The 18,932-nt window shown below is 41.3% G+C and overlaps 1 protein-coding gene across 6 annotated transcripts in view; it reads left to right on the top strand.

The window, feature by feature from the left end:
- Positions 1-18,932, top strand: part of pacs2 (phosphofurin acidic cluster sorting protein 2) — a 282,143-nt gene that overhangs the window by 219,567 nt on the left and 43,644 nt on the right. For 3 of the 6 annotated variants that reach the window (XM_043698193.1, XM_043698190.1, XM_043698189.1), the window contains 3 exons: positions 569-619; positions 10,440-10,544; positions 11,750-11,856. In XM_043698193.1, the coding sequence (XP_043554128.1) occupies positions 569-619; positions 10,440-10,544; positions 11,750-11,856 (263 nt within the window). The remainder of the gene's footprint in view (positions 1-568; positions 620-10,439; positions 10,545-11,749; positions 11,857-18,932) is intronic. The other 3 variants (XM_043698194.1, XM_043698192.1, XM_043698191.1) reach the window with 1 other exon arrangement.

The following is an 18,932-nucleotide window of genomic DNA, read 5'->3' as shown; positions in this document are numbered from 1 at the left end:
GATTGACAAATGGGGGCGCTGTTTCGAAAATGCAAACTTTTAAAACGTGTGTTGGCTGTAACACGATTATATTGTCAACACTTGAAACGCTGTTTCTAAAGCATGGTTTTTCTATAACGCAGGGTTGCATAAGAACGAAATCTTCCTATTATAGAAGAACTGAACATACAAAGGTTTAGATCAATATGAACTGTTAGGGTGAGGTTATAATAAGTATTGGATTTATGGAAGTCCAACATTGCAACTTGGGGAAAAGAAAATGTTCAGTGACTCTGCTGGAATCCAATGATGATGTTTGGAAATTGTGATTGTAGGGATGTGCAATCCTTAAATATATTTTGTGCAAGTGCAACCTGGAATGATCAAGTAGATGGCGTGAATTTACTCCTACACTGAAGTTCTACTACTAACCAGCATATTTTGTACTATATAGTAAATGGAGTAATGTGTCTTTCCTTTTCAATTAAATCAAAATCAAACCAGCCAAGCCTTATTTACTCCCCTTTTTTGCCACACATTTTACATTCAAAGTTGTATGACTGCTAACCTTCATCCCTTAACTTCAAAGGGCACTACTTTGACATTGCTGAACAGCGTGAAGAGAGCCGCATTCACTCAAGTAAGTGAGCGGTGAATCTTTTATCTGCCTTTATTTTTTACTTACACATTTTCCCTAATTGAGGTTAAAAATTGGGCCTGGCAAAGTAACAAAGATAACATCATTATAACATTATTTAACTGATTTTTTTTTGACTAAATGCCGTATGCCAGAGTGTAACATTCACAGTAGTTACTAACTTACTGGGAATTAAGTGATGTAAACCACAAATTTGGTTTGGTACATATTATTACTTTGTAATTTGCTCTCTAATTATCATTATTGTGTATTTGGAGCCAACTTAAATTCCTATATCATGTATATTTTGTGGGGATAGTTACAAGATTTTCTGTGTTCGTGCTGTACCGTGATAATATTCGGGGCAAATAACAGAATGGCAATTGACTGTAAAATTTTGTCCTTTAACATTGAGTTAATAAGACTAAACATTCTTGGAAGTCATTGGGTGATGTCTTTAAAATTTTGGGCAGTTGTTCTGGAAAAATTTAAAGGCAGATTTCTGGCCCGGGATTGAGTCTGAAGATTGGGGATGAGGGAGTGGGAGAGGTGATAGGAGAGAGGGATTGGATCAGGTCGCAGGTCACAATGGAAGATGCTGAGTTTGCATATCAGGTAAGTTAACATTTGAAACAACACGAAAGGATGATCCTTTGACTGCAGCTGCTCAATGAAGCAGCTAAAATATTGATATTTTCTGAAGCTGATAAACTTTCTGGACATAGTTTATTTTACATAGTTAATTCGATATCCTTCTTTGCAATTTTTAAGACATTATGATAACATCATAGAGAGAGGATAAAGGTAGATGAAAGCAATCAGGAATGACTTTATGATTAGAATTGAGGAACGAGAGGACTTGTAACCATTCAGGGAATTATCTATAGGCTTCTCAATATCAGCAGTGAAATGACAGAATACATTTCCGAGAGATAAGAAAAATTTGTAGGAAGCCACAAAATAAAAACAAATTGTTGGTGAAATTCCGATCCAGTAGCATCTGTGGGAAGAGGGCAGAGTTAACATTTTCAGTCCTGTGTTGAGAGTTACTGGTCTTGAAATAACTCTGCTTCTTCCCACAGATGTTGCTAGACCTACTGAGCTTTGCTAGCATTACCTGTTTTTGTTTCAGATCTCTAGTATCTGGTGTTCTTTGTTTTATATTATTGTAGAAAGTCATGTTGTTTTAATGAAATACTTTATTTTGCACAGATCAGGAAAACTGTAGTAGCCCAAATTAGAAAGATAGTGAATTTCCTGATTGTACTTAAGGAAATTCAATCAGGAAATTCACTATCTTTCTGCAAGAATATGAACCAACAAAAGTGTAGATCATGCCAAATTTAGTATTCAACGATATTTCTGCCTCTTATTTTCAGAGGGCTAAGCAGTTTGATTATATGACAGGACCCTTGAAATGTTTTTTTTTCCACAGCTGCAAGCACGCAGTGATGTTAACACACCAAATTATATTTGAACTCCACAGAACATTAGGCTTTCTAAATAACATAGAGTCAACATCGATCATGTGCTAAACTTGGTTAATCCAGTATATTAACAGTAATCTAACAGTAATTACAAGATGATTGAATTCATTGCTGAAAAAGAGTAACTAATATCGCTATTAAGATTGTAGAGCTTGGTAAGGTTAGCTTTTGAAAAGTGATGAGACAGATGCTGACAATAACTAATCAGAACTCTTAAGTATAGCGGAAATACCTCCCTTCAAGTAAAACAGCCATGGGTAACATAAAGCTAAAGCAAATAAAATACAAAAAAAACCGTAAAATACTGTAAATCCAGGAGACTGGGTGAGATTGGTGCAATGGCTCCGTGGTTAGCACTGCAGCCTCTCAGCGCCAGGGAGCCGGGTTCGATTCCCGTCTTGGGTGACTATCTGTGTGGAGTTTGCACATTCTCCTCGTGTCAGTGTGGGTTTCCTCTGGGCACTCCGGTTTCCTCCCACAATCCATACATGTGCAGGTCAGGTGAATTGGCCATGCTAAATTGCCCATAGTGTTGGGTGCATTAGTCAGAGGGAAATGGGTCTGGGTGGGTTACCCTTTGGAGGGTCAGTGCGGACTTGTTGGGCCAAATGGCCTGTTTCCGCACTCTGGGGAATCTAAAAGAAAATCGAAGAGAAGTGAAAAACCGTAAAAAGAAAGTAAGCTGCAAAGTGCGTACAAGAATAATTTTGTGATCATCTAACAAGGGGGAAGGACATACTTAACCTTATCCTTCCCAACCTTCTGGCTGCAGATGTATCTGTGTCACGACTGTATTGGTAAGAGAGAGACCATCGACAGTAGCAATAATAGTTGTCATCATCTCAAACAAATGTAGAAGCTCAAGATGGGGCATCTGTCAGATGCTGTGGCTCATCGACTGCTGCAGAATTGTACTCCAAAACAGTCTGCAACTCTTGTTCTGAGGAAGGGTCACCAGACCCAAAATGTTAACTCTGATTTCTCTTCACAGACGCTGCCAGACCTGTTGAGTTTTTGCAGCAATTTCTATTTTTATTTCTGCAACCTCATGTTCTGGCAAACCACCCACTCAACTATTACCATCAAGCCAGGGGATCAATCATATTCAATGGAGAGTGCAGAGCGGTGTGTCAGGTGCAGCACCAGGTAGACCTAAAGTTGAGGTGTCAACCTGGTGAAGCTAAAACAGGACTATGTGTGCCAAACAGCATAAGACAAAACTGACAGAGCTATCCCACAATCAACATATCAGATCTAAACTCTGCAATCATAGAATCTTTACAGTGTGGAAGCAGGCCATTCAGCGCATTGAGTTCACACTGACCCTCCAAAGAGCATCCCATCCCACCCCATCCCACTAACCTTGTATTTCACAAAGCCAATCCACCTAACCTGCACATCTTTAGACTGTGGGAGGAAACCGGAGCACTCAGGAAATCCACGCAGACACAGGGGGATTGTGCAAACCATACCCTAGCAAGGAGCCCTAGCAAAACTGGAACTGGGGAGAACTCACTGGTTGGAGTCGTACCTGGCATACAGGAAAGATGGTTGTGGTTGTTGGAGTTCTGTCATCTCAGCTCCAGGGTATCTACGCCCGAGGCTGGAATTGAACTTGGGTCTGTGGTGCCGTGAGGCAGCAGTGCTAACCGCTGAGCCACCATGCTGCTTTGTCACATCTGATCATGAGTGGTGGTGGACAATTAACTCACTGGAGGAGGACACTCCACAAATATCTCCATCCTCAATATTGGAAGAGCTGTACACATCAGGACAAATGATAAGACAAAATCATTCGCAGCAATCTTCAGCCAGAAGTGTCGAGTGGATGATCCATCTTGGCCTTCTCCAGTGGTCCTCAGCATCGCAGATGTCCGTCTTCATCCAATTTCATTTACTTCACGTGATAATAGGAGACAGTTGAAAGCACTGGATACTACAAAGATTGTCAGCCCTGACAATAAGGCAATCGACTTGCACTCCAGAACTTGCCGTACGCGGAGCTAAACTGTTCCACTACAGCAATGACTCTGACTTCTACCTGACAATGTGGAAAATAGCCCTGTATGATTAAAGCAGGATCAATCCAACCCAGCCAATTACCGCCCCATCAGTCTACTCTTAATCATCACCTGCTCAACAATAACCTGCTCGGTGATTCCCAGCTTAGGTTCTACCAGGGTCTGTCAGCTCTTGACCTCATTACAGCCTTGATTCAAGCATGGACAAAGGAGCTGAATTCCAGAGGAGAGATGAGAGAGACTGCCCTTGACATCAAGGCCACATTCAACCGAATTTGGCCCTAGCAAAACTGGAACTGGGGAGAACTCTCCGCTGTTTGGAGTCATAACTAGCACATAGGAAAGATGGCTGTGGTGGTTGGAGATCAGTCATCTCAGCTCCAGGGCATCTCTGAAGGAGTTTCTCAGGGAGGTGTGATAGGCCCAAGCATCTTCAATGGCTTAATTAATGATCTTCCCTCCATCATAAGGCCTGGATGTTCACCAGTGATTGCACATTGTTCAGCACTGTTTGCAACTCCACAGACACTGAAGCTGTCCATGTTTAAATGCAACAAGACCTGGATAATATCTAGTTAAAAATTACACAACACCAGGTTATAGTCCAACAGGTTTAATTGGAAGCACACTAGCTTTCGGAGCGACACTCCTTGATCAGGTGATTTTGGAGGGCTCGATCGTAACACAGAATTTATAGCAAAAATTTGCAGTGTGATGTAACTGAAATTATACATCGAAGAATTGATTGTCTGTTAAGCCTTTCATCTGTTAGAATACAGTGATAGTTTCACTTCTTTCATGTGTAAATCACAAAGCCCTTTTTTTTTTAAAAGTTGCATACTTGGGTTAGCTGTTAACAATGGTGATAGCTAGACAATATGTTGAAGGTGTCTAGCTATCACCATTGTTAACAGCTAACCCAAGTATGCAACTTTAAAAAAAGGGTTTTGTGATTTACACATGAAAGAAGTGAAACTATCACTGTATTCTAACAGATGAAAGGCTTAACAGACAATCAATTCTTCAATGTATAATTTCAGTTACATCACACTGCAAATTTTTGCTATAAATTCTGTGTTACGATCGAGCCCTCCAAAATCACCTGATCAAGGAGTGTCGCTCCGAAAGCTAGTGTGCTTCCAATTAAACCTGTTGGACTATAACCTGGTGTTGTGTGATTTTTAACTTTGTACACCCCAGTCCAACACCGGCATCTCCGAATCATGGATAATACCTAGGCTTTTGCTGAGAAATGATAAGTAACATTTGCTCTACATAAATGCCATGTAATGAGATCTCCAATAAGAAACAATCTAACCACGACCGCCTTGACATTCAATGGTGTTACCATCATTGAATCCCACACTATCAATGTCCTGAGGTTTCCATTGACCAGAAACTCAATTGGACTTGCAATATAAATAGGAGAAAGTGAGGACTGGAGATCAGAGTCAAAAGGTGTGGTGCTGGAAAAACACAGCTGGTCAGGCAGCATCTGAGGAGCAGGAGAGTTGACGTTTCGAGCATAAGCTGTTCATCAGGAATGGGATGGGGGGGGATTGCTGAGAGATAAATGGGAGGGGAGGGGTGAGGCTGGGGGGAAGGTAGTTGGGAATGCATAATGTAGATAAAGGTGGGGGTGACAGTGACAGGGGTAGGAGGGTTCGAGAGGGTGGTGCCAAGTTGGGGGGTTAGATCTAGGATAAGGTGGGGGGAGGGGAGATGAGGAAACTGGTGAAGTCGACATTGATCCTGTGTGGTTGAAGGGTCCCAAGGTGGAAAATGAGGACTTCTTCGTTGAAGGGTCCCAAGGTGGAAAATGAGGACTTCTTCCCTCAGGCATCTGGTGGCTAGAATCTGGCAGTGGAGGAGACCCTGGACTTGCATGTCCTTTTGCAAAATGGGAGGTGAGTTGAAGTGTTCGGCAACAGGTTGGTAGGATTGTTTAGTGTGTGTGTTCCAGAGATATCCTCTGAAACTTTCTGCAAGTTGGCATCCTGTCTCCCCAATGTAGAGGAGACCACATCAGGAGCAATTGATATAGTAGATGACGTGTGGAGGTGCAGGAAAATCTCTGTTGACTATGGAAGGATCCTTTGGGGCCTTGGATGGAGGTGAGGGAGGAGGTGTGAGCATCTTTTTTTTTTACCTCTTGCAGTAGCAAGGGAAGGTACTGGGAGTGGAGGTTGGGTTGTTGGGGGTCATGGACCTAACAAGATGAACGAGGAAGGAATTTTCTCTGCGGAAGGCAGATATCCAAAATTCACATACCTGACTGCTCCAGTCGACCCATCGTCTCATCCTGCTCCTGCCTCACCGAACTTATCTCCTTGACACCTTCCTGTCCCCTTGGTTCAGGATCTCCTCACATATATTCAAAATACCACCCACACTCTCCACCACCTCCATGACTTGCGGTTTCCTGGCACCCAATGCCTCATCTTCACCATTGTCAGCCAGTCCCTATACACATCAGTCCACCATGACTAAGGCCTCCAAGCCCTCCGTTTCCTTTTCTCCCGCCAACCCAAATAGTACCCTTCAACCAACACACCAATTGAATTGGTTGAACAAGTCCTCACCATCAACAATTTCTCCTTTGAATCCTCCCACTTCCTCTAGACCAAAGGGCTGCATGGGCCACATCTATGTCTGCCTCTTCATTGGGTATGTGGAACGCTCCATCTTTCGCAGCTACACCGACACCATTCCCCACCTTTTCCTCCGGTACATCGATGACTGTATCAGTGCCACCTTGTGCTCCCATGAGGAGGTTGAATAGTTCATCAACTTCACGAACACTTTCCACCCTGACCTCCAGTTCACCTGGACCATCTCGAACACCTCCCTCCCCTTCCTGGACACCTCCGTCTCCATATTCATTGACCTACTCGATACAGGCATTTACTCCAAAACCACAGCTACCTGGACTGCACCTCCTCCCACCCTGCCTCCTGTAAAAACTTTATCCTATGCTCCCAATTCTTCCAGCCCTGCCACATCTGCTCCCAGGAGAACCAGTTCCACCATAGAACTTTCCAGATGGCCGCCTCCTTCAAGGACCGCAATTTCCCCTCCCATGTGGTTAACGATGCCCTCCAGCACATCTCCTCCACTTCCCGCACCTCCACCCTTAAACCCCCACCCCTCCAATCGCAACAAGGACAGAACCCCTTCTGGTCCTCACCTTCCAGCCCACAACCTCCAGATACAATGCATCATCCTCCGCCATTTTTGCCACTACAAACAGACCCCATCACCAGAGATATATTTCCCTCCCCAATCTGCATTCCGCAGAGACCTTTCCCTCCGCGACTCCCTTATTAGGTCCATGCACCCAACCAAACTACCTTCCATTCCCAGCACCTTCCCTTGCCATCGCAATAGTTATACAACCTGCGCTCACACCTACCCCCTCACCTCCATCCCAGGCTCCAAAGGATCCTTCCACATCCAGCAAAGATTTTCCTGTACTCCCACACACGTCATCTACTGTGTCCATTGCTCCTAATGTGGTCTCCTTTACACTGGGGAGACAGGATGCCAACTTGCGCCTGCGCTCACACCTACCCCCTCACCTCCATCCCAGGCTTCAAAGGATCCTTCCACATCCAGCAAAGAATTTCCTGTACTCCCACACACGTCATCTACTGTGTCCATTGCTCCTAATGTGGTCTCCTTTACACTGGGGAGACAGGATGCCAACTTGCGGAATGTTTCAAAGTACATCTCTGGGATGCATGCAGTAAACAACCCCACCAATCTATGGCTGAACACTTCAATGGCCCCTCCCACTCCACCAAGGACATGCAAGTCCTGGGCATCTACTGCCAGATTCTAGCCACCTTTTTCCAGCACCATACATTTTTTTGCCACATAAATACATTGGCTACAAGAGCAGATCAGAAGCTAAATAAAAACTTCAAAGAAAAACTAAAAAAAAACCCCGGAAGTTGCTGGAAAAGCTCAGCAGATCTGGCAGCATCTGTGAAGAGAAATCAGAGTTAATGTTTCAGGGCCAGTCACCCTTCCTCAGAACTGGGCTCAATATTCTGTTCCTGCTTTCTCAGCATTTCCTTTGATTTGATCAACCCTAAGAACTATATCTAACTCCTTGAAACCACTCAGTATTTTGGCTTCAAGGTCCTTTCTCGGTGAAGACGTTTCATTTCTCCACAATCTTAAATATTGTATCATGTTCCTTCAAAGTTGAGCAGCCTCTCTGATATCCCTTGCATAATGATTGGCATTGGCACCTCCGATGCCTAGCTAACTGGTAAGAAAATTAGTGGGAACACTATGACCCTGGACTCTCCGGTCATTGGGAACATCCTACCTACATTTATTCTGGCTAGTCCTTGCAGAATTTTTATTCTTCTATTGATCCCTATCATTCTTCAAAACGCCAGGGAATATGGATTCAGTCTTGCTTTGTACATTAATCTTGCCATCCCAGGAATCAGTTTGGTAAACTTTTATTGCACTCCCTCCATAGCCAGAACACCCATCCTTGGATGAGGAGATCAAAAGTGTGCGCACAACTCTTGATATGCTTGCACAGAGGTCCTGTACAATTGCAGCAAGGCAACCCTACTGAAATCTTATCGCTATGACAATCAGCATAGCATTTGACACCAGCTGCACCTTCATGCTTACTGTCAGCAACTGGATGTATGTGGACATCCAAATCTCTTGCTCTTCCCCTTTCCCAATCTATCATCATTCAGGTGATAATTTGCCCCTCAGATTTTGCTACCAAAGTGGATATCCTCACATTTATCCATATTATACTTCATCTGCCATGTATTTGCCCACTTGCTCAATTTGTCCAAATCACAATAAAGTATCTCTGCATTCCTCATCCGTCAGTTCACCCTTCTATCTAGCTTTGCGACATCTGCAGGTTTGGAGATGTAATGTATATGGACTTCCAAAAGTCATTCAGGTTGCACATAAGGAGCTGTTAGCTCAAATTAAAACCCTTAGAATTGAAGACAAGTTTCTGGCTTGTTTAAATTTAAACAGTAGAAGGCATATTTGGAATAACATGTATGTACTAAGCTTTGTGAGAAAGTGGCTAATGAGTCCCCAAAAGGACCGATTCTAAGGCTTCAACTGTGCACTTCATTAATGATTTAGTTAGTTGGCTTCTTATAGAGTTACTTAAGTGTGCTGATGATACAAAGATTAACGTAAGGAAGAACCCCTCATCTTTCACCTCTGCACCCTACAACCACATGGCATCAACATTAACTTCACCAGTTTCCATATCTCACCACACCCCACCTCATCTCAGATCCAACCCTCCAATTCAGTATTGTCCTCTTGACTTGACCTACTGGTCCATCTTCCTTCCCACCTGTCCGCTCTGCCCTTCCCACCGACCTATCACAACCATCTCCCACCTGCATCCACCCATCACCATCCCAGCTACCTCCCCCTTCTCATGCCAGCCAAACCCACCTATTTATCTCTCAGCCCCCTTCCCCCTCCAAATTTCTGATGAAGGGCTTATGCTCAAAACATCAACTGTCCTGCTCCTCAGATGCTGCCTGACATACTGTGCTTTTTACCACCCCTCCAAAAGCTTTTATTGACCTTGGTAGGAAAGCTGTGCAGGTTCAACAGATTGTTGTCAGGTCTTCAAGGGTTAAGCTATGATGAGATATTAGGGGGAGACTCTTGATCAGTAAGGGAATTGAGGGTTGGGGGAATGTGCAGGGAAGTGGATGTAGGGATATTGGATCAGCCATGATCCTATTGAATGGTGGAGAAGGCTTAAAGGGCCAAACTCCTGTTCCTACTTCTTATGGTCTACGGACCTTTGTCATATTCCCCATTATGTAGATGCGTCAGGGATCTTTGAAGTTTTTAAGACTTTGGGAATTTTAAGCATTTATGGGAATTTGACACAATTGTGTAGAAATCAGTGTAATTCATTCAGGAAATATGTTAGAAAGCAGGTTAAGGGTAGTGTGGAAGTCTGTCCCCCAAAAAGTCGAAGCTGATAGCTCAATGCAGAGTGATGGAGTTTTACTAGTCAAGAGAGGGTGCAAAGGGCTGAAGAGCCAAGGTGATTGAATGATGATCATAACAGATGAGCCATGGTCCCACTGATGCTCAGAACAGACTATAGAGCTGAATGGTCCTTCCAGTATTCAAGAAATGTTGAAACCTAAAACATGAGTTTTTTTGGGTATGTTCAATAATTTGAGATTTGGAACATCAAAGTTGGGTTCTGTGCCAGAATGAGGATGATTAGCTTATTTTTCTTGATTTAATTCAATTTAGTCTGCGTTCTATTTATTATTACAGATCCCTCGGAAAACCGTCTATGACCAGCTGAATCATATCCTAATTTCAGATGAGCAGTTACCAGAAAACATAATTCTTATCAATACATCAGACTGGCAGGGTCAGGTAAGCACCAAGTTGTTTCCACAAATGTTTCCTACATTACGAAAATGAATAGTACTGAGAAAGTGCTGCACTGTCAGAGGTACGTCTTCTTTTGAAGGAGACATTTTCCCTTTAATGTTGACATAAAAGGTCCCACAACACACCTTGCAGAAAAGCAGAGGCATTCTCTCAATGCCTTGACCAGTAGTTATCCTGAAGCTAATTTGTTTCACTGCTGCGTTTTGGTTGCAAGCTGGGCACAAATGATCTGCCAGGTTTCCTGCATTGGAACTGTCTCAACAGTCCAGAAGTGTCTTGTTCATAAACCATTTTAGGATATCCTGAAGACCAAAGACACTAAATGCAAGTCTTTCTATCTTTATGTGGAATAAAAAGGTTAACATGTTCTTACTTGCATTACTTTTCAGTTGTTAAGTGATACATCTGATTTAAAATTAGCAATTCCAGCCCATCAAGACAAATATGAAGTTCTACTTCCTTGCTTCCACACTGGTTTATGATGGTGACATAGTAAGTCTTTCCTCCAACTTTCAGTCCTGAACAATTGATTCCTTTTCACTTCAAAGATTGCTTTTTAACAACCAATGCAAGACCCTCTTCAGTTATAAACTACAATTCAAAGTGCCAGCAGAGAATCTAACTGTAAACCATGTCTCAGCTGAGAGTCAAATTCACACTTAGCCGTTTCTGTGAAGGATTAGTTGATAATAGTCAGGAATTAGTTTCCCAGCTTGTTTTTCTCTTAATTTGATAAATGTGGTTATTTATGAGCTGGCACTGAATGGAATAATCAAGAAAGCTGCTGTAGAATCACTGATAGTTCACTGATGTTACTAGACAAAAGGTTTGTTGTTTTACTTTAGGTTTGAATCTCCATCCGGTTTGGCCAACATGTTACCCCAGTCCCACTCTTAATACCTTTGGTAATTAGAGATAGACGATAAAATTGGGCCAAAAAGTTAAGATGAAAATGCAGAATTTGTTGCTCCTAATTCTCTGTCACTAGAGAATGTGCATAAGATGCTCTAGTTGCATGATTCTGATGTTTTTCTGCTCCTCTTCATGTTTTGCTTTCGTTAAGCCTATTTCCAAAGCCTCCATCTTAGTTTGTCATTGTCGAACTTGCTAATTAAACTTGAGACTGTGACTTTGAGACTGGATCAGTGAATAGGATACTTGTTTAATAATACTTTACTGCCTTACAGTATGTATCAGAGTTACTTCAGAAACACAATCTCCCTATTGTGTGCACGTGTTCTTCAGCAGACGTACAAGCAGCCTTCACAACCATCGTCTCCAGGATACAACGCTTGTGAGTTGGAGCATTCTTTGCTATGGCCTTTTTGTGTGTGTTGTTCTTAGTCCCTGAGGGAAACAGAAACAGAATACTAGTCAATGCAAGTCCAATTACAGAGTTTTGAATTTATCCATCTGAACCTGTAGAGTCTCTCCTTATCATTTTAAATTAATTTTTCTTTATGTTTGCTTCCTGTATCATTGCAACTCAAGAGGTTAAGTTGAAGTTTGCATCTATCCTTGCTATTGGGGAAAGTTTAGACCAGCTTGGCAGGGAAATGACAAACTGGGTGACAGCTCAAAACTAGGAAGAAGCACAGGTAGCAGGATGTAGAAATGTAGTGAGTTAGAAGTCAGACAAAATAAAGGCAAGCAGCAACCAGATGTGCAATAATGTCAAAAAGACAACGTTAAGAGCACTTTATCTGAATGCAAGCAGCATTCACCACAAGTTAAATGATTTTAACGTCATAAAAGAGGGAAATGAGGATGATCTAATTGCCATTAGGGAAACACATCTGCAGGTGACCAATACAGGAAATTCAATATTCAAGGATCTTTGATGCTTAGGAAGAACAAGCAAATGAAAAGGCAGTGATGTTGCGCTAATAAGAGGGGATGCAGATCAATACATTAGCAAAGGAGGATCTCACATTGGAAAAACAAAATGTGGGATCTGTTGGAGTGGAGTTATGAAACAGCAAGGAGAGTAGACACAGGCAGAATTTTTTAGATGCTATAAAACAGTGAGGTAGTGTAGAGCATGATGTAAATCAGGAGATTAGAGAAGCGCGTAATGTGGATGATGCAATAATCATGAATGACTTCATCCTACATGCAGCCTGGGTAAACCCAATGAGCACAAATGCTGCAGAGGATGAGCTTCTGGAATGTTAGGGATGGTTTTCTTAAGTATTAATGTTGATGAACTAACCGACAAATGGCTATCTTATGTGTGTTATTATGTAACAAAAAAGGGATAATTAATAATTCTGTAAAATAGGGATGAGCGATATGGTAGAATTTTACATCATATTTGAAAATAAAGCCGTTCAATCTGAAGCCTGCATGTTAAATCTGAATTGAGGAAATTAGGAAGACATGACAGGCAAATTGACTAAGGTGAATTTGAAAAATACAGTAGAAGGTATGGCAGTACATAGATAATCAATAGTCTTTAAATAAAGTTTACAGCAACTCTATATTCCTTCAAGGTACAAAAAAAGCGCAAAACATTCAGAATTGTGGCTAAAAGGTGAAGTTGAGGATTGTTTACAATTAAAATAAAAGGCTTTTTAAATCGCCAGAAATAATGTAAACCTGAGGATTGACAGTGAAGAAGGACTAAGAAAATGATAAAGGTAGAATAAAGTATGAACGCAAATGAGCAAAACACAAAATCAGACTAATAAAAGCCTCTCTAGATATGTAAAAAGGAAACATTTTGGCCAAGGAAAATGTGGGTCCATTACAGGGAGAATCAGGAGGAATAGGGGAATAGAGAAATGTCAATGATTACTTTGTAGTTATCTTCGCTGAGGAAGATACAAGAAGCCTCCTAGAAGATGCAAGGGACAAGAGTGAATGAGAAATTGAATGGAATTTAGAATGTAAAAAAATGTTGAGGTAATGAATGAGACTGAAGACTGATAAGTCACTGTGACCTGATATTCTACCTTCCAGAATATTTTTAAAAATACCTGTGGAAATGGTGGATGCATTGATGATCTTTCAGTGATGATTATCTTCCAAAATTCTGTAATGCTTCCTGCAGATTGGCAAAGAGCCAATATCACCCTACTGTTTAGTAAGAGAGGGAGAGAGAATACGAGCAACTATGGATCTATTAGCCTTATATCAGTAGTAGAGTAATGCTGCAATCCTTTATAGGTTGGGTATCTGTTATTTGCATGTAGGAAAATTGAAAAGACCTAAAAGCTGAAGGACTTTTTAAAATTGGGCCTGAACTCAACATGTGTACCCATAGGCATTCTGGGATTGGGCACTTTTGGTTGGGAGGGGGGAAGAACTTGCGTTCTCAGTCTGTTCATGTCCATTCCAGCCAAGCAAAGTTGTTTGTTTTTCAAAGGCCTGAGCAGATCCATAATGTAAATGTTTCTGAAAAATAAAAGTATCCTTTATCTGAGAAACAATTGGCCTCAAGGCTTTCAGATAAAGGATTCCTGGACTGATGATAAACGTGACAAATGCTTCACTTGGATGATAATGTTGTGGTTCGGTATAACTCCCGTGCATTTGTGACGGGGAATTCATATTTGTTGAACCTTTTGTAATTTTTTGAGCACCTTACTAACAAAATTGATTTAAAAAAAAGACCTTCTAGACGTTTATAAAGTCATGAGGGGCACGGAGGGTGAATAGTCAAGGTCTTTTCCTCAGGGTAGGAGAGTCCAAACGAGAAGATGTATGTTTAAGGTGAGAGGGGCAAGATTTAAAAGGGACCTGAGGGGCAGCTTTTTCACGCAGAAGGTAGTGCATGTATAGAATGAGGAGGTGGTGGAGGAGGGTAGAATTACGACATAAAATGGGCAGTCAATGACCTAGTGTTATTAATCCAGAGATCCAAGTAATCCAGTTCTGGGGACTGGGATTCGAATCCTGCCATTGCTGATGGAATTTGAGTTCAATTAAAAAAAAAATTGAGTGTAATGATGACCATGAATCCATTGTTGATGGAAAAACCTTTGTAGTTCACTAATGTCCTTTGCAGAAAGCACTGCCATTCCTACCTGGCCTGGCCTACATGTGACTCCGGATCTGCAACAATGTGATTGACTCTTAACTAGACTCTTAAATGCTGGCCTAGCCAGTCATGTCCTCATCCCATGAATGAATCAAAAAAAATTAAAAGGTATTTGGATGGGTACATGAACAGAAAAGGTTTAGAGGGATATGGACCAAATGCTGGCAAGTGGGACTAAATTAATTTAGGCTATCTGATCAACATGGATAAGTTGGACAGAAGGGTCAGTTTCAGTGTTGTATAACAATGACTAAGAGGTTAGTGGGTGTTGTTTAGTTTGATGATGATCCCCACAGGAGGGTATTTCACAAAATTGGAGCATGTTGGAAGGGAAGTAATGTGCTGGCATGGACCAAGGGTTAATCAACAAGAAGAATAGATCATTGTTCTTTGGAAAAATGTTGTACTGTGAGGTACGTTGTTTGGACTCAAACTGTTGGTGATATATATCAACAATTTGGATGTCGGTTCTGTCACAACTCACTTGAGCGATTGCACAGAAAGTCGAGCCCCACTATTCCCAGGGTCATGACTAAATTTGAAGATTTAATCAAATGACTCAAGTCCCTAATTTTCTTGTCTGATGAACATAGGCTAACAGAAAGCACTGGGCAAGTTTCTGTGGAGAACAAAAAACTATTATTTATTACAAGTGAATTAATTCTAACCACAGGCAACGAGAATATGAATTAACAATTCCTAACTCTCGTAGGGAAATGTTGCAATCTGTTACAGATTGGGTATCCTTTATTTTAAAGGTACGGTGGCCATCAAGTTTGTTACTTAGAATCATGGAATCCATACAATGTGGAAGCAGGCCATTCAGCCCATTGAGTCCCATCTTCCGAGCATCCCATCTCTTACCCCTATGTTTGCCATAGTTAATTAACCTAGCCTACACATCCCTGAATATTATGGGCAATTTAGCCTGGTCAATCCAACTACTTCTCTACAAGGAGAGAGGGATGATCTCTTAAGAAAGGTTTTGAAGATCAAAAGTCCAGGTCACAAAGGTACATTAAATTTTCTCTCTCAAGTTCTCTGATTTTCGAATTGATGCCATACTTTCTTTGTAAAGCAATGGTCATTCTTTGCTTTGATAGTCAATCCATTGGGCCTAGGTCTTTTCTTTTTAGAATGTTTTCTTGGGTTTTATGTCTCTTTACCTACAGAGAAATCAATAGAAAGGGGGAAATTGATGTTTTCAGTTCACATCCTCTGCCTGTGTTTCTGACTGCCTTCCAAACTGCAGCTCAGCCATGGGCTGCTGTCAGATGATCTTTCCTTAACTAAAAAGACTCTTGGGTCAACTCTGCCTCAAAGTAAAAAGAAACTAAAAATGTGCATCTTGTGATTTTTCCAAGTTGCAAAGCTCTCCTTGTGTTTCAGCTATATAGTGGTCCAACTTCCATTTCAGCTTGCAGTCCAAAGAGAAAAATTTGTGGTCACATACAATAGTGAAAAGGTGGTTGTAAGCAAATTCAGTAATGAATTTCAAAACTAAATTGGATCAATTCTTGAGGAACGTTAACAGGGCTATGATGAATGATCAGAAAGCTCAGATTAATACTATAACTCTTTCAAAGAGCGATTGCCAGCAAGTTGAGCTTAAATGACATCCTTCTGTGCGGAGTCATTCTATCATTCTTGCATGATATAATCAGTTTTTCCACTACCTGAACTTAGAGCCTGGTAATATTTATAGTAATAAGATATTACATAAAATGGTACATTTGAGGGCTTGTGTCATGCTACTTTCTATATTATAGTGGCAGCCAGTGATGCTGACTAACTTGAGGACCATCAACCTAAGTAGCAACATGTTAAGGGCTCTTCCAGAAATACTGCAGTCATCCATATTATGTTCTCCTAATTTCAAGGGCACAACTCTGGGCATTTGTGGAATCAAGCCAGTATTTTCTGCATGGAGAATATAAGCAACTGCAAGGCAGCGCTATTGAAAAGTGTAAGCTTCACGTTTTAAGAGTTCTGTCATTGTGCTTATAAGGATAGTTCCACCATGTGATTGGATTGCTTTTATTTCATTGGGTGGAAGCTCATTGAATCCCTGCTTTGATGGTATCATCAGGGCTTGTGAATCACTAATTAGGGTCTTTGATCAGTGAAGTTGCAGGTGTCTCAAAATTCAGAATCGAGGGCAACTTTCAAATGGCCCACAAATTTTATTAAAAAGAATGACTACCTAACGCTATCCAATGTGGAGATATCTCCTGAAGCATCGTTCGATAATATGATGGTTGTATGCAGATCACACTGTCGATCACAGAGGACAGAGTGACTCAGTAATCCTCACATTGGTCAACAAACACTTTTAATGTTGTAATCTGGAGATTTTCAAGTGACGATGATAGATACGCCTACTTTCTATCACATGCTCGACTAGCAGTTTCCCCCACTCTTCGTATCTGCCATTGTCACATTGATTGCCTACTTGCAAATTCGTTCAATGTGTTTTGTCCTTGCTAGTAAGGCAGCATCCTTGAATATCAAGTTCTCGGGTGCAACTCAAACCTAGAGTTTCAGGTTCAAATGCAGGGATGCTATCCAAAGTACCACAAGACAACCTGCTTTATAATATATTTGGTGCTATTCTGAAAGAGCCTGTAAAGCACCATGAATTGATGTGCAGCAATGTATTTATTTGGAAGCTTTCAGACTTCTGAAAATGTTGTACAAAATTTTTGTATCCCCTTTAGTCACAGGCCAGGTCCCAGAGGACTGGAGGATAGCTAACATTGCTCCTTTTGTTTAAGAAGGACAACAGGGACAATCCAGGTAATTACAGCCCAGTGAGCCTTAAGTCAGTAGTAAGGAAATTATTGGAGATGATTCATAGGGATAGGATTTACTCACATTTGAAAAAAATATAGATTTATTAGCAATAGGCAGCATGACTTTGTACACGAAAGGTCATGTCTCTCAAACTTGAGTAAGTGCCAAAGATGATTGAGGGCAAGGCAGTAGATATTATTTATATGGACTTGAGCAAGGCCTTTGACAAGGTGCCTAATGGCAGGCTGATACAAAAGGTGAAGTCACATGGATCTGCGGTGAGCTGATAAGATGGATACAGAACTGGCTTAGTCATAAACAGAAAGAGAGTAGCGGTAGAAGGGTATTTTTCGAACTGGTGATCTGTGACTAGTCATGTTCTTCAGGGATCAGTGCTGGGACCTGTGCTGTTTGTAAAATATATACAAAATTTGGAGGAGAATGTAGGTGGCCTGATTTGTAAACTTGTGGATGACTCAAAGATTGGGGGAGCTGGGAATAGTGACAATATTGCCAGAGGATACAGCAGGATATCGATACAGCTAGAGACTCGGCCAGAGAAATGGCAGAAGGAATTTAATCCAGATAACTGTGAGGTGATGCATTTTGCAAGGTCTAATCATGAGGGAAGTATGTAGTAAATAGCAGAACCATTTGTAGCATCAATATAGAGAGGAATCTAGGTGTACAGGTCCCTGAAAGTGGCAACACAAGTGGATAAGGTGTTCAAGAAGGCATATAAACTGTTTGCCTTCATTTGTTGAGCCATAGAATAAAAAATTGTGAAGTCATATTGCAGCTGTATCGAAGTTTAGTTAGGCCATGATTGTAATGTTGTATACAGTTCTGGCCGTGACACAAGAAGGATATGGAGACTTTGGAAAGGGTACAGAAACGGTTTACCATGATGTTGCCTGGTTTGGTTTGGTTGCCTGGTATTAACTGTGAGGAGAGATTGTACAAACTTGGTTTGTCTTTACTTGAACATCGAAGGATAAAGGACAACCTGATAGAAATGTACAAAATTGAGAGGAATGGATAGTCAGTCTTTTTCTCAGAATAATGCCAATTAGTAGGGACATAGGTGTAAGGTAAGAGGGGGGTAAGTTTAAACAGGAGAGACACAGGGTGATGAAAAGTAGAGGAAGTGGTGGAGGCAGATACAATAAAAACATTTAAGAGGCCACTTAACAGATACCTGGTAGAGGCAAAATGTTTTCAGTTTAGGAAGGCATCATGTGTTGGCATGGTCTTGGTGGACCGAAGGGCCTGTTCCTGTGCAGTACTGTTCGTTCTTCCATTTTTTTCTCTCTCAACTTAAAATTGCAAAGTCACTTAACTATCACCATTAGAAACAATCATTTCATTGTTCACACTGGAATTAAAGACTCAGTTATCTTAATCACCTACCTGATGATTCATGAGAGGACTCCCAATAATAATTAAAAAGTGCTGTCGTCACTCACCTTGCAGAATAAGACTGTAACCATGAGTGACAAGTGACTTGTTTGTCATGTTGTCACCCTATCCCTCAG

Source organism: Chiloscyllium plagiosum, chromosome 10 (genome assembly GCF_004010195.1).
Source record: "Chiloscyllium plagiosum isolate BGI_BamShark_2017 chromosome 10, ASM401019v2, whole genome shotgun sequence".
NCBI lineage: Eukaryota > Metazoa > Chordata > Chondrichthyes > Orectolobiformes > Hemiscylliidae > Chiloscyllium > Chiloscyllium plagiosum.
The sequence above is the reverse complement of the archived record's forward strand: the minus strand, read 5'-3'. Positions and strand labels throughout refer to the sequence as shown.